This window comes from Macaca fascicularis, chromosome 16 (assembly GCF_037993035.2).
Source record: "Macaca fascicularis isolate 582-1 chromosome 16, T2T-MFA8v1.1".
In the NCBI taxonomy this organism is placed as follows: domain Eukaryota; kingdom Metazoa; phylum Chordata; class Mammalia; order Primates; family Cercopithecidae; genus Macaca; species Macaca fascicularis.
The window spans coordinates 1,231,150-1,245,409 of record NC_088390.1 but is presented as its reverse complement, the minus strand read 5'-3'; the positions used below and the strand labels follow the sequence as shown (position 1 = coordinate 1,245,409).

Sequence of the window (14,260 nt, the reverse complement as noted above, 5' to 3'; positions counted from 1 at the left end):
TCAGATGACCTGGGTCCCTCTGGTTGCCCACCTGACCGCCGTGAAATTCTAGGCTAGTAACTTCTCTCCCTGTGCTTTCATTTACTCCATTGTAAATGAATTATAATGGTGCTGAGGCAGACATTTAAAAATAAATACGTATTTATTTATGCCAAGAAAAGTAACAGACAAGGCAAGGGTTAAAAAGAAAAAACAGGCTGGGCACGGTGGCTCACGCCTGGAATCCTAGCACTCTGGGAGGCCGAGGCGGGTGGATCACGAGGTCAGGAGATCGAGACCATCTTGGCTAACATGGTGAAACCCCCTCTCTACTAAAAATACAAAAAAAATTAGCCGGGTGTGGTGGCGCACACCTGTGGTCCCAGCTACTCCGGAGGCTGAGGCAGGAGAATGGCGTGAACCCGGGAGGCGGAGCTTGCAGTGAGCCGAGATTGCGCTACTGCACTCCAGCCTGGGCGGCAGAGCGAGACTCCGTCTCAAAAACAACAACAACAACAACAACAACAACAAACAAACAAACAAAACCTTTTCAAGTGCACCAGTCTTAAGCATAGAGCTTGGTGAACATTGCCATAGATCTGCTTGTGTAACTAACACCCAGATCAAGATATGGGACATCCTCAGTGTCCCAGAAAGTTACCTCCTGCCCCTTCCCAGCCAACACTCCCCGTCCCCATCGTCCACCCCCAGACAACCACTGCCATGGACTTCTATCACCATCCATTTGTTTTTGCCTGTTCTTGAGCTTTGTATTTAGGCTGATGCAAAAGTAGTTTAGAGCTGGACGTGGTGGCTCACGCGTGTAATCCCAGCACTTTGGGAGGCTGAGGCATGTGGATCACCTGAGGTCAGGAGTTCGAGACCAACCTGGCCAACATGGTAAAACCCCCATCTCTACTTTAAAAAAAAAAAAAGGTCGGGCGCGGTGGCTCATGCCTGTAATCCCAGCACTTTGGGAGGCCGAGGCGGGCGGCTCACGAGGTCAGGAGATCGAGACCATCCTGGCTAACACAGTGAAATCCCCTCTCTACTAAAAATACAAAAAAATAGCCGGGCGTGGTGGCGGGCACCTGTAGTCCCAGCTACTCGGGAGGCCGAGGCAGGAGAATGGCATGAACCCGGGAGGCGGAGCTTGCAATGAGCCGAGATTGCGCTACTGCACTCCAGCCTCGGCGACAGAGTGAGACTCCGTCTCAAAAAAAAAAAAAAAAAAAAAAAAAAATTAGCCTGGGGTGCAGGTGTGTGCCTGTAGTCCCAGCTACTTGGGAGGCTGAGGCAGGAGAATTGCTTGAACTCTGGAGGTGGAGGTTACAGTGAGCCGAGATCGCAGCACTGCACTCCAGCCTGGGTGACAGAGTGAGATTGTTTCAAAAAACAAAGAAAGAAAGAAAGAGAGAGAGAGAGAGAGAGAGAGAAGGAGGGAGGGAGGGAGGGAGGGAAGGAAGGAAGAAAGGAAGAAAGGAAGAAAGGAAGAAAGGGAGGGAAGAAAGAAAGGAAGGAAGGGAAGGAAGGAAGGGAAGGAAGGAAGGGAAGGAAGGAAGGAAGAAAGAAAAGAAAGAAAAAGGAAGGGAGGGAGGGAGGGAGGTTCAGTGTAGTGAGGAAGGCTTGTTGAAAGCCAAGACAGGCTGGAAGTGGAGCCTCTTGTACCAGTTAGCCAAGTTGTGAACGCACAGGAAGAGTGTTTGAAGGAATTGAAGGTGCTCCTCCAGTGAACACAGGAGTGATAAGAAACAGCCCCTTTGCTGATATGGAGACAGTTTGAGGGTCGGATAGAAGATCGAACCAGCCACGGCACTCCCTTGAGCCGAAGCCCAATCCAGAGCAAGGCCCTCTCGCTCTTCAAGTCTGTGAAGGCTGAGAGAGGTGAGGACGTTGCAGAGGAAAGTTTGAAGCTGGCAGAGATTTGTTCATGAGGGGGATTTGTTCATGAGGGGTCAAGAAAGAAGCTGCCTTCATAACAGGAAAGGGCAAAGTGAAGCAGCAGGTACGGATGGAGAAGCTGCGGCCAGTTGTCCAGAAGATCTAGCAAAGACCGTAAAGGAAGGTCACTGCACTAAACACCAGATTTTTGGCCAGGCGCCTAAATCTGATGGTGGTTCATGCCTGTAATCCCAGCACTGTGGGAGGCCAAGGTGGGTGGATCACTTGAGGTCAGGAGTTCAAGACCAGCCTGGCCAACATGGTGAAACCCCCCATCTTTACTAAAAATACAAAAATCAGCCAGGCCTGGCGGCGCACACCTGTAATCCCATCTACTCAGGAGGCTGAGGCAGGAGAATCACTTGAACCTGGGAGGCAGATTGCAGTGAGCCGAGATCACGCCACTGCACTCCAGCCTGGGCAGCAGAGCAGACTCTATCGCAAACAATAACAACAACAAAACAAAACAAAAACAAAACATCAGGTTTTCAATGTAGACAAAACAGCCGTCTATTGGAAGAAGACGTATGTAGGACTTTCATCCTAGAAAAGGCATCCATGCCTGGCTTCGAAGCTTCAAAGGACAGAAGGACAGGCTGACTCTCTTCTTAGGGGCCAAGGCAGGGGGTGACTTTAAGCCAGTGCTCACTGAACATTCTGAATATCCCAGGGACTTTAAGAAGAATGCTCAAACGATGGTATTCTTTACAGAAATGGAAAAAAATGCTAAAATGTATATGGAACCAAAGCAAAAATAACAAAACTGGAGAAATCACATTACCTGACTTTATTTTTTTTTTATTTTTTATTTTTTTGAGATGGAGTCTCGCTCTGTTGCCCAGGCTGGAGTGTAGTGGCCGGATCTCAGCTCACTGCAAGCTCCGCCTCCTGGGTTCACGCCATTCACCTGCCTCAGCCTCCCAAGTAGCTGGGACTACAGGCGCCCGCCACCTCGCCCGGCTAGTTTTTTTGTACTTTTTAGTAGAGACAGGGTTTCACCGTGTTCGCCAGGATGGTCTCGATCTCCTGACCTCGTAATCCACCCGTCTCGGCCTCCCAAAGTGCTGGGATTACAGGCTTGAGCCACTGCGCCCGGCCACCTGACTTTATTTTTTTGAGACAGAGCTTTGCTCTGTCGCCCAGGCTGGAGTGCAGTGGCACAATCTTGCCTCACTGCAACCTCCACCTCCCGGGTTCAAGTGATTCTCCTGCCTCAGCCTCCCGAATAGCTGGGATTATGGACAGGCACCTGCCACCATGCCCGGCTGATTTTTGTATTTTTAATAGTCGGGCTTTTACCGTGTTGACCAGGCTGGTCTCAAACTCCTACCTCAGGTGATCTGCCCGCTCCAGCCTCCCAAAGTGCTGGGATTACAAGTGTGAGCCACTGCACCCGGCCTCTTTGAGGACTTTTGATGCTGCTTTGGTGGAATAATGGTCAGGGCTGGGCTCCCTCAGCTGCTCTTCCCTCTCTCACTCCCATCCTCAATTCTTGGACAGAAAATAAGTTTATCACCTACAATCAGCCTTTGTATCACCCTTGCGACGGGCTGGAGGGTGTCACTCCAGCTTGGGTGACGAGTGAAACTCTGTCTCAAAAAAAAGAAAGAAAAGAAAAAGAATAAAAAATAAAGTTAGCAATATTCAGCAATGATGTGGCCAACAAGAGCCTGTAGAGGGTCATGGGCCAGGTCCCCCGTCCTCACTGAGTCCTGAGCAGCTCTCGGCTCAGCCCACGAGGCTCTCAGGAGCAGGTCCCTGCCTCCTCTCCAGCACGGCCCTCTCCCCCTCCGCTCACTGTGTTCTAGCCCTCCCAGCTATTTATAGTCCCCTCCAGGGGCCCTGCTGTTTCCTACTGTGTGCCACTGCCAAGCCTCCTCTCACTGCCTGAAACTCTGCTCCTGTCCCCCACCCGCCTGGCAGGCACCCACACAGCTTTCAAGATCCAATTAATAACATTAATAATAGCAGCTGAGATGGATCGGGTGCTTCCTATGTGCTAAGTGCCTTACGCGTGTTATCCAGTTTAACGCCCCCAGCGGCCCGTGCGCTCGATCCTGTGTCGTCCCCCGTTTCACACGCATTTATTAAACCCGTATCCATGTAGGAGCAGCCGCCCTGTGCCAGGCACTCTTCAGAGGCACAGAGAGGTTAGGAAGTGCCAGAGCGTGGGCTGGAACCTCCGCTGCCGGACCGCAGGGTCCCTGCCCTCAGCCACAGCAATGAACTGTCTTCCTTAGCGTGGCACCGAAGCCTCCTCAGCCACCTCCTCGCCCCGAGTGTTGCCCACTCCCTCCCCCTGCCTCGCCGGGCCTTCGAGGCCTCTGTCATAGTATCTCGGAGATGTGATTGCTGATCGGACTACCTTTCCTGGATATTATTTGGAAATGTGTTCATTTCAAACAGCAGAAAGCCTAATGTCTAGGGACTTACATTTCGCGTTAGCACGAAATGAGACGAGCTCTTCCTAGTGTGGCTTAGTAGCTGAACAGCATGAGGGAAATGGCTGTGTTCTTTCTTTTGTGTATTTATTTAATTTCATTTAATTAATTAATTTATTTTTATTTTTTGAGATGGAGTGTCGTTCTGTCACCCAGGCTGGAGTGCAGTCCACGATCTCAGCTCACTGCAACCTCCGCCTCCTGGGTTCAAGCGATTCTCCTACCTCAGCCTCTTGAGTAGCTGGGATTACAGGCACCCGCCACCATACCTGGCTAATTTTTGTATTTTTAGTAGAGACGGGGTTTCACCATGTTGACCAGGCTGGTCTCAAACTTCTAATCTCAGGTGATCCACCCGCCTTGGCCTCCCGAAGTGCTGAGATTACAGGTGTGAGCCACCGCGCCGCTAATTTTTGTAGTTTTTTGTAGAGATGGGGTTTTACCATCTTGCCCAGGCTGGTCTCGAACTCCTGACCTCAGATGATCTGCCCGCCTCGGCCCCCCGGATTGCTGGGATGACAAGCGTGAGCCACCCGCCCGGCCTCTGTTCTTTCTTGACCTCTTCCTGTGGCAGCGGTAAAGCCGCTGTAACTCCAGTCATCCCCTATGAGTTCAAGGCAAAAAGTCCCTTTGTCATCATCAGAGGCAGGGCCTTGCCAGAGGCCCCAGAATGCTTCACTTGGGTCTCACTGGCCAGAATGGTGTAGGGCGGCCATTCCTGGTTATAAGAGAGGCAGAGAAAGGGGGTACCTTGCCTGGGACTGGGCTGTTGCCACTTCTAGAAAATGAGGGTCGAGTAAGCAAGGATGAAGGGAAGGAGGGTGTTGGGTGTCTGCCATGCCCTAGAGAGCAGAGGCCGTATATTCATTTTTTATAAATTTCCAGAATCAGAATGCTCTAATAATTTCGTGTCGTAGCCTTCCGGCCTTTTTCCTATGCACATATATTTTTACTTTTTTCAGACATTGTAACACACTGTACATTACCGTTATTAATCTTTTTGCACTTGATAAGATACTATTCATCATCCATATAGTTTTTAATGCTATATAGCAGCCCTTCTTGTAGAAAAACCGTAATTGACTCAACCAATCCCATAATTCAAGTTGTTTTTAATATTTCACACAAACAGCCCTGTGACTTATAACTTTATTTTTATGTTCATTTATAACTAGTATCATAGATCATAATCTTATTACGCTGGGTGTAAAGCTTGTACCAACCACTAAACCTCTTGATACCAGTTACCAGATTGACTCTAGAAAAGTTGTGCCAGTTATAGGCAGTCTCCAAGAGTTTCTGCGAGTACCTGTGCCCTGACAACTATGGATATTGTCATTATTATCTTAAAATCCTTGCCAGTTTGATACGAACAGTGAAAACTATATAGAACTTTACATTTTCTTTGATTACAAATGAGGTTAACGTTCTTTTTAGTGCACTCTGAATATTTGTAGTTCTCTTTTTAGTTTTCTCTTCATTTCTCTTACACATTTAGAAAGTTGAGGTTTTCATCTTTTCTCATTGGCTTGTAAAAGTGCTTTATTGGGCCGGGCGCGGTGGCTCAAGCCTGTAATCCCAGCACTTTGGGAGGCCGAGACGGGCGGATCACGAGGTCAGGAGATCGAGACCATCCTGGCTAACACGGTGAAACCCCGTCTCTACTAAAAATACAAAAAACTAGCCGGGCGAGGTGGCGGGCGCCTGTAGTCCCAGCTACTCGGGAGGCTGAGGCAGGAGAATGGCGTGAACCCGGGAGGCGGAGCTTGCAGTGAGCTGAGATCCGGCCACTGCACTCCAGCCTGGGTGACAGAGCGAGACTCCGTCTCAAAAAAAAAAAAAAAAAAAAAAGTGCTTTATTGGCCAGGTGCAGTGGCTCACGCCTGTAATCCCAGCACTTTGGGAGGCCAAGGCGGGTGGATCACGAGGTCAGGAGTTGGAGACCAGCCTGACCAACGTGGAGAAACCCTGTCTCTACTAAAAATACAAAAATTAGCCGGGCGTGGTGGTACATTCCTGTAATCCCAGCTATTTGGGAGGCTGAGACGGGAAAATGGCTTGAACCTGGCAGGCGGAGGTTGCAGTGAGCTGAGATCGCGCCACTGCACTCCAGCCTGGGTGACAGCGAGACTATCTCAAAAAAAAAAAAAAAAAAAGTGCTTTCAGTATTCAAGTATTGTCGTAATATGCAGAACATAGGAAAGTTCCTAAGAGAGGGCACAGATGAGGCAGATTTGAGGACAAAACAGGATTTCATCAGGTGGACAAGGGGTAAGGAGGGATGTGTGTGTGTGTGTGTGTGTGTGTGTGTGTGTGTGTGTGTGTGTTCATAGACACAGGGTCTCCCTGTGTGGCCAGGCTGGTTTCAAACTCCTGGCCTCACGTGATCCTCCTGCCTCGGAGGATGCCCCACATCATAGTGCTGGGATGACAGGCGTGAGCCACCGTGCCCAGCCAGGAGGGTTTTCTAGGCACAGGAGCAGCATGTGCAAAGGGGGGAGCTGTGTGCATGTCAGGCGCTGCATTTGTGTCTTAGTGCTGCCATTAGAGATTGCCATGAACTTGATGGCTTAAAACAACAGAAATTGGCCGGGCGCGGTGGCTCAAGCCTGTAATCCCAGCACTTTGGGAGGCCGAGACGGGCGGATCACGACGTCAGGAGTTCAAGACCATCCTGGCTAACACGGTGAAACCCCGTCTCTACTAAAAAATACAAAAAAAAACTAGCCGGACGAGGTGGTGGGCGCCTGTAGTCCCAGCTACTCGGGAGGCTGAGGCAGGAGAATGGCGTAAAAACCCGGGAGGCGGAGCTTGCAATGAGCTGAGATCCGGCCACTGCACTCCAGCCTGGGCGACACAGCAAGACTCCGTCTCAAAAAAAAAAAAAAAAAAAAAAAAACAGAAATTGATGTTCTCGCAGTCTGAAGACCAGAAATCTGAAATCAAAGTCCCAGCCAGGCAGGCGGTGGCCCCTTCCCAGGCTGCCGGGGCAGAGTTCTCACTTACTCCCTCTCCCAGTGTCTGGTGGTTCCAGGCATTCCTTGGTTGGTGGCAGCCCCACTCCAAACCCTGTCTCTGTCGTCTCCTCTGTCTGTGTCTGCCCCTTTCTCTTTCCACAGGGACACAGCACTGGATTTAGGACCCACTGGTTAATCGGTGATGATCTGTCTCATCTTGAGATCCTTAATTTAATCACATCTACAAAGAATTTTTTTCCAAATAAGGTCACGTTCCCAGGTCCCAGGAATTAGAGTCTGGGCATACCTTGTGGGGTGTCATCATCTAGGTTTTAAGCCCCACACGCATTAGGTATTTGTCCTAATTCTCTCCCTCCCCTTGCCCCCCACCCTCCAACAGGCCCCAGTGTGTGATGTTCCCCTCCACGGGAACAGCAAATTTTTTTTTTTTTTTTTTTGAGACGGAGTCTCGCTCTGTCACTCAGGCTGGAGTGCGGTGGTGTGATCTCGGCTCACTGCAAAGTCTGCCTCCCGGGTTCACGCCATTCTCCTGCCTCAGCCTCCCGAGTAGCTGGGACTACAGGCGCCCGCCACCACGCCCGGTTAATTTTTTATATTTTTAGCAGAGACGGGGTTTCACCGTGTTAGCCAGGATGGTCTCGATCTCCTGACCTTGTGATCCGCCCTCCTCGGCCTCTCAAAGTGCTGGGATTACAGGCATGAGCCACCGCGCCCAGCCGGGAACAGCAATTTTTTTTTTTTTTTTTTGAGACGGAGTCTCGCTCTGTCACCCAGGCTGGAGTGCAGTGGCCGGATCTCAGCTCACTGCAAGCTCCGCCTCCCGGGTTCACGCCATTCTCCTGCCTCAGCCTCCCGAGTAGCTGGGACTACAGGCGCCCGCCACCTCGCCCGGCTAAGTTTTTGTATTTTTAGTAGAGACGGGGTTTCACTGTGTTACCCAGGATGGTCTCGATCTCCTGACCTCATGATCCGCCCGTCTCGGCCTCCCAAAGTGCTGGGATTACAGGCATGAGCCACCGCGCCCGGCCGGGAACAGCAATTTTTAAGGGATAGGTAGAGAAAGAAGATTTCGCCAAGGAGCCTGAGAAGGAACAGTGACAGTCACAGGAAAAGCAACAAAGTGGGGTCGTCAGGGAAAAATCACCTTAGGTTTGACTTCGGATAATAGAAAAACCAAGTAACAGAGGCTTAAATAGCATTGGCATTTTTTCTTTCTTTTCTGTAAAAACGTTCAGCGGTAGACCATCCTGGGGTGGGCTCCACTGTGCCATCAGTGACCTGGACTCCCAGCTTTCTGCTCAGCCGTCTTCAGTGCTGGCTTCTATCCTCAGCTCACCTCATGGTTCAGGATGGCTGCTGGGGCTCCAGCCATCCCATCAACTCTCCAAACCAGCAACAGAAGGAGGAACAAGGGCAGCGTGGGTAGTGTACCTTTTCGCTAAATCAGTCTCTTTCAGCAGCTTCCTCCAAGTTCCACACGTATCCATGTAACATCTCGTGGGCCAGAACATAATCATATGGCTCACACCATCAGGAAAGGTGTCTTTGAACTAGCCGCTGGGTGCACTGCCACTCCGAATACAGTAGGATCTCTGTTAGTCGGCGGGGAAATGGTATTGGCTGCCAGCAGCCTTGTCTGCCTTTTCTTCTTTTTTGAGATCTGGTGCGCAAGCCACTGTCTGCTCAGCGTACCCACCTGTGGCCGTTGGAGACTGAAGCCTGTGCTCAGTTAGGTCCCCATCTTCCTCCCCCAGGGCCTTCTCTGAGGATTGGTTTCCCCATCTTTTCTGTACCCCTTTTCCTGGTTGGCGTCTCCTGGGCTCTTACGGTTTTATGGGGGCAGAAATGAAAGGGGAAGGCCCTGGAAATGTTCGCAGACCAAGCACTTTTGCTGCCCCTGGGCCTCCCCTCCGCCAGACCCCGTCCTCAGGCCCCCCGTGTTCAGCTCCATGGTCAGCCCCCCTTAACGAGGAGGGATATGGAAGAGGACTTCTCTGGAGTGAGATTCAGAGGGAAAGGGAGAGCATTTGAGACCTGGATTCAGATCCTGTGACCTTCAGCAATTGTATGTAAATGGGCGAAAGAACTGCCTCCCCAGAAACATCCAGGCTGGAAGGAGCAGGAGATAGCAGGGCCAGGGGTCCTCTGCTCTGATCAGGAGGAACTGTGCCCATGGGGAGACGGGCAGAGAGACCTTCAGCCGCCTTCCCTGCCATCCCTTCCCCCCGTGCTCTTGGACAATCTCCCAAGTGTGTGGGTTCCATTGCTGCGACCCCTGGGAACTGGTCAGCGTACAGAAGAGTGTGCTTGGTCGGCTGGAATCTAAACTGTGGGCAAGGCCGGGGTCTACTATTCCTTATTTTCCTTGTCCTTAACTCCAGGCACTAACAGGGCAGCCTGGAGCCTTCTGGAGAGGAGGAGGCAGGAGGGAGGGGCCAGTGGGAGGCTGCCCTCCATCCCCTCCTGTGCTTCTCCAGAGTGAGGGGGTCTCACCAAACGGCCAGACCCCTCTCGGAGCCAGACTCAGGCCAGCTGGGTGGTGCTGTGCACCCAGCTTCCTCCTCCCCCTGGAAGGACCAGAGTCAGTTCACATCCCGCCAGCCACAGACACAGGTGTCATGGCCTCCAGGGCACTGGGCCTTATGTCCCAGGTGTGTGGTGTACACATATCTCAGTGGGAGGGCGTCCTGGGTCCTGCCCGGGTGTGTGGTGTACACACATCTCACTAGTAGGTATCTCTGGGTCCTGTGGTTCTTCATACACAAGCCTGTCTAGGGAAAAAACTAGTCCATGTCCCCTGGCAGCTGAATGGGGCATTGGCTCAGGGACGAGGAGAGGCAGCCGACAGAAGCAGGTGCAGCGAGCCTTGGGGAAGCGCTCGGCTGCCAAAAGGCCAGATTGGGCAGAGCATGGCTGTGGCCAGGCATCCTGGTGACCTGTTGACACCATTCTCCGGCTGCTGGTTGCCTGTGGGCTGGGGTGTTGTGACAGCAGAGGGAGGAGCTGGGGCCCCCGTGGAGAACTTGGCTGGCCGGGACTTGGCTGAAGCCTCAGACCTGAGACAGATGGTGCGATCCTCTGCCCATTCATTCGCTGCACACACTTTCCTGAGAGCTGCCACAGGTGGGGTCGTGGATGCTGGTGCACAGTGATGACTGAGACGCCCACCTCCTACCCCAGGGGCTCAAGGACAAAGGGGCAGGATTCACTAAGGTGCCAGGGGGCCAGGTGCCATAGGGAGGGCGACCTGGAGGAAAGGATGTCTGGGCAGATGGCAGGGCAGGCTCAGCCAGCCTCCCCCATCACACTGCACAAGATTCAAAGATGCCTGGCCAGGGAGTCGCGCCTGGAAGATACCTGGGGAGTGTTTAGCAAGCAGATGCCGCCACTGGGCAGTCCAGTGTGTAGGAAGCTCCCGCTGGCCCCAAGGCTGCCGGCACGGTGATGTTCGTGTCTCCAGGACACACTGTGGTGCCGGCTCCCGCTGGCCTGCACGAGTGCTGAGTCTTACCCCTGTCCGAGTGTGACAGGGGTGTCCATCCCCCCGCTGGCGGCCCCAGCCCAAGGAGGTCCACCACGGCCTCTGGAAGCAACACTGTCGCGTTCTCCATTCCCGGTTGTGGCGGGTCAGGGCTGGGGAAGCAAACAGGCCAACGGGCAGGGGCCGGTTTGTGGGAGGGTGTCTCCTGTAGCCTTGCTGGTGGGGCTGGACGCAGGGGCCTTTCCGAGGCCACCCTCGTAACCCTTTCGGAAAGTGTGAAGCCCTGAGCTGCTGCCCTGCACACCCCCCTCGCTGCACGGGCTCAGCCTCCCGTCCCAGGGTGGGTGGGCTCCGTGCCTGGACTCTGGAGCCCGTGTGGTGCTGGCAGCCCTGGGGGGTTAACGGGACTGAACTTCCCGGTCGCCTTTTCTTCCCTCCTCCTCTGAAGGAAGCCCATGTTGGGGTGATAGAAATAAGTGCCGGCTCCAAGGAGTCTGCTGTGAGCCCCTGTCCCTGCCAGGCCTGGGCACAGCCTCCTCGCCCACGCCCTGCTGCCTTGGGTTCCGTCCTCCATGCAGGGCCTTGTTCTGAGGACTGAGGGCTCCCCTCCCACACCCCAGAACCTGCCCTGGCCCCCTGGAGGGAGTGGGCTCAGTACAAATGGTACCCAAGGAGGAGGGCCACAGGAAGTGACATCGCCCGGCCCCCCCCCACCTCCTTATTCCCTATAAAAAGCAAAATGGTGACTCAGATAGGAGAGTTGGAAGCGTCCTGCCTCCTGCTCCCACTGTTAATTTTTACACTTGGAATTAGGCAGAAGGCAAAGAAAACAGCAGCTTGAAATACGCGGCTGACATGCTCTTCAACGGGTAGCAACAGCAGAGCCATTCCTCCCCGCCTCCCAGCAGCCCCGGAGCGTGCAGAGCCTAGTGCCTGCTGGTTCTCCCCGGCCCCTCACCAGGCCCAGGCCCCTCACAGCCCCCGTCTGGGCCAGGCGTGGATGGTGCGGCTGGGGCCATGGCAGCCGGGGGCCGCCGCCGGCGCCCACTGCGCTACCAGTCCCTGGCAGCTCTGGTGGAGGATTCTCAGTGGCCTTTCTTGTTCCTTGTCTCAGACTTCAGCTACGGGACAGACGAGTACGACGGAGAGGGGAATGAGGAGCAGAAGGGGCCCCCGGAGGGCTCAGAGACCATGCCGTACATCGACGAGTCGCCCACCATGTCCCCGCAGCTCAGCGCCCGCAGCCAGGGCGGGGGGGATGGCGTCTCCCCGACTCCACCTGAGGGGCTGGCTCCTGGGGTAGGTACACCGGCTTTTCCTTCTGGGTTTGGGGAGGGGTGACGGGAAGGCCTGGGCGTCGTGGGCCAGGCCCTGCTTGGGTTGGTCTCGAGAGATTGGGACTGGAGACATTTGGACCTGGCCGTTCTTGGTGCCTTGTCATCTCGTCCTGGCCCTGGGCCCCTCTCAGGCTCAGGCTCCCCTCCCCACCTGCTTTGCCAATGCTGCCACCCCTGTCTCTTACCCCCTAGTAGCCATCTGCTCCCTAGGCCTCCCAGACCCCTCTCTGCCTCTTTCAGCTTTCCCCCGTTAGCCCCTTTCCTCAAGAGGACCCAGGAGAGAACTAGGCTCTCCTCCCCTCTGCACCCAGGCTGGGCAGTGGCTACATGTGTGGCCCGTGGGCTTCAGGTATTCGGATGCTGCCCCTGCAAAGCCAGCCTGGGCCTGGCGCTCCCTGTGGGTGCAATGAGCTGCCCCTCCAGCCCTCCTCTGTTCACTTTGGAAGAGAATCAACTCTGATGGCGTCCACCTCTCCTTGTTGACAGAGACGAGAGCTCTGCTCTGGAGAGAAGCGTTGTAGAAGGAATATTAAGTATGTGCTCTGAGACAGGCCAGGGATAGAAACTGTGGAGGGTGTGCAGTCCTTGTCATTAACGTGTTCCTGGCGACAGGGACTGACGCTGTCTGGGTGCAGCTTGTGTGTGTGCATCAGAGACACATGAACGAGCAAAACAGAGATTCTAGGGGGTTGTTTGCCTGAAGCTGGGGAGAATCCAAGCGGGTCCTCTGGTCAGGGGTGTGTGTTGCAGGGGGCGGTGGGAGTGCCCCATCCTTGCTTGATGAGGCTCATCCAGGCACGTTTTGTGGGGGGGTCTCTGTTCTGCCTTCCGACGTCCCCAGAGGAGCAATCGCTGAGATGCCACGGGCTGCCTCTTCCTCCTCCAGGGGCTAGTGCCCCCTACTCAGCTGAGGCCACCTGAACGCTCCCATTCTTGAGAACCCCCCTACTCCTTCCCTCGCCAGCCTCCCTGGCCACCCTCCACCCCCCCCCACGGAGCTCTCACCCCCTCTTCACACACCGGGGTGGCTGTTATAGCCTTTGGCAACAGGGGCCTTGGCAACGGGCTTCCCACTTGGGGGAAGCCACATTGTTGCCGTGGCAACAGAGGCCGAGGCAGAGTTTCGCGGCAGCCCAGCCATGCACGTTTGGGAAGGGCTGGCAGGGGGCAGGCAGGTGGGAGGCAGAGGGGCCGGCGAGGGGGTTGGTCGGTGTTGGGCCCCCCACAGCTGACATTCTGGGGTGTTTTTGCCCTGCCCTAAGACGGGGAGCGGGTTAGAGACGAGCATCTCAGACCTGCAGGGGCAGGTTTCTTGCCCTGGTCCTTTGGAGGCATTGGGCTCAGGGTACAAATAGTAACCCAAGGGGGCAGAGCAGGTGTTTAGGGATGTGAACGGGGGCAACCAGGGGAGAGCAAGAAGAAGACTTGCTCCCATCTCTGCCTTCAGCTCTCACCACAGCAGGGCTCAGAGCCCCGCCCGGGGGACTCGGCTCCCACCCCACGCTGAGAAGCTGCAGGAAGATGCTGTGGGATCCCGGTGTGGGGCCAGGGTCTTTGCCGCTGCCTGTCCTCGCGCCGCCTCCCTCTTTGCTCCCTGTCCCCGTGCCATGTCCTCGTCACGTGACCACCACGGCTGGCGTCGGTGTCTGTCGATTTTCCGATTCCTTGGTGCTGGCAGGTGCCTTCTCTCGGGAGACAGATCACGGGCGTCACGCACAGATGCCCCCGCCTGGCGCTCTGCGGCTTCGGGACAGAACTTGACTTAGTGGCTGTGCATCTTGCTTGGTGGCTCACGAGGGACCCACTTGGCTGGAGGGCCCTGATATCCAGAGATGCTGGAGTGACTGCCCCCTAAAGTGCTTGTGGTTCTCAGGTTTGATGTTTACACTGTCGGCTGGAAGCCACGCAAGGCAGAGGTGGGGAGCACGTGTCCAGCCTGGGGATGGTCCCGGCACAGGTCCTCTCCCGGGCACCTGCCTTCCCTCCTGGGGCAGCGTGTCTGCGCTTTCCGCTGGGTCACTGACCCCACCTAGTGGACTCTGCAAGTATTGCTGTTTACACAGGGTGCCTGGAGGCCACTGACGCCGCTTCCTGAGTGCTTGG

At 54.6% G+C, this 14,260-nt stretch overlaps 1 protein-coding gene across 4 annotated transcripts in view; it reads left to right on the top strand.

Annotated features, from left to right (window-relative positions):
• Window positions 1-14,260, top strand: part of ABR (ABR activator of RhoGEF and GTPase) — a 230,965-nt gene that overhangs the window by 97,996 nt on the left and 118,709 nt on the right. For 3 of the 4 annotated variants that reach the window (XM_045376367.3, XM_065532214.2, XM_045376369.3), the window contains exon 2: window positions 11,935-12,119. The exons of the other annotated variant lie outside the window; for it this stretch is intronic. In XM_045376367.3, coding sequence (XP_045232302.2) covers window positions 11,935-12,119 — 185 coding nt within the window. The remainder of the gene's footprint in view (window positions 1-11,934; window positions 12,120-14,260) is intronic. 4 annotated transcript variants of the gene reach the window in all.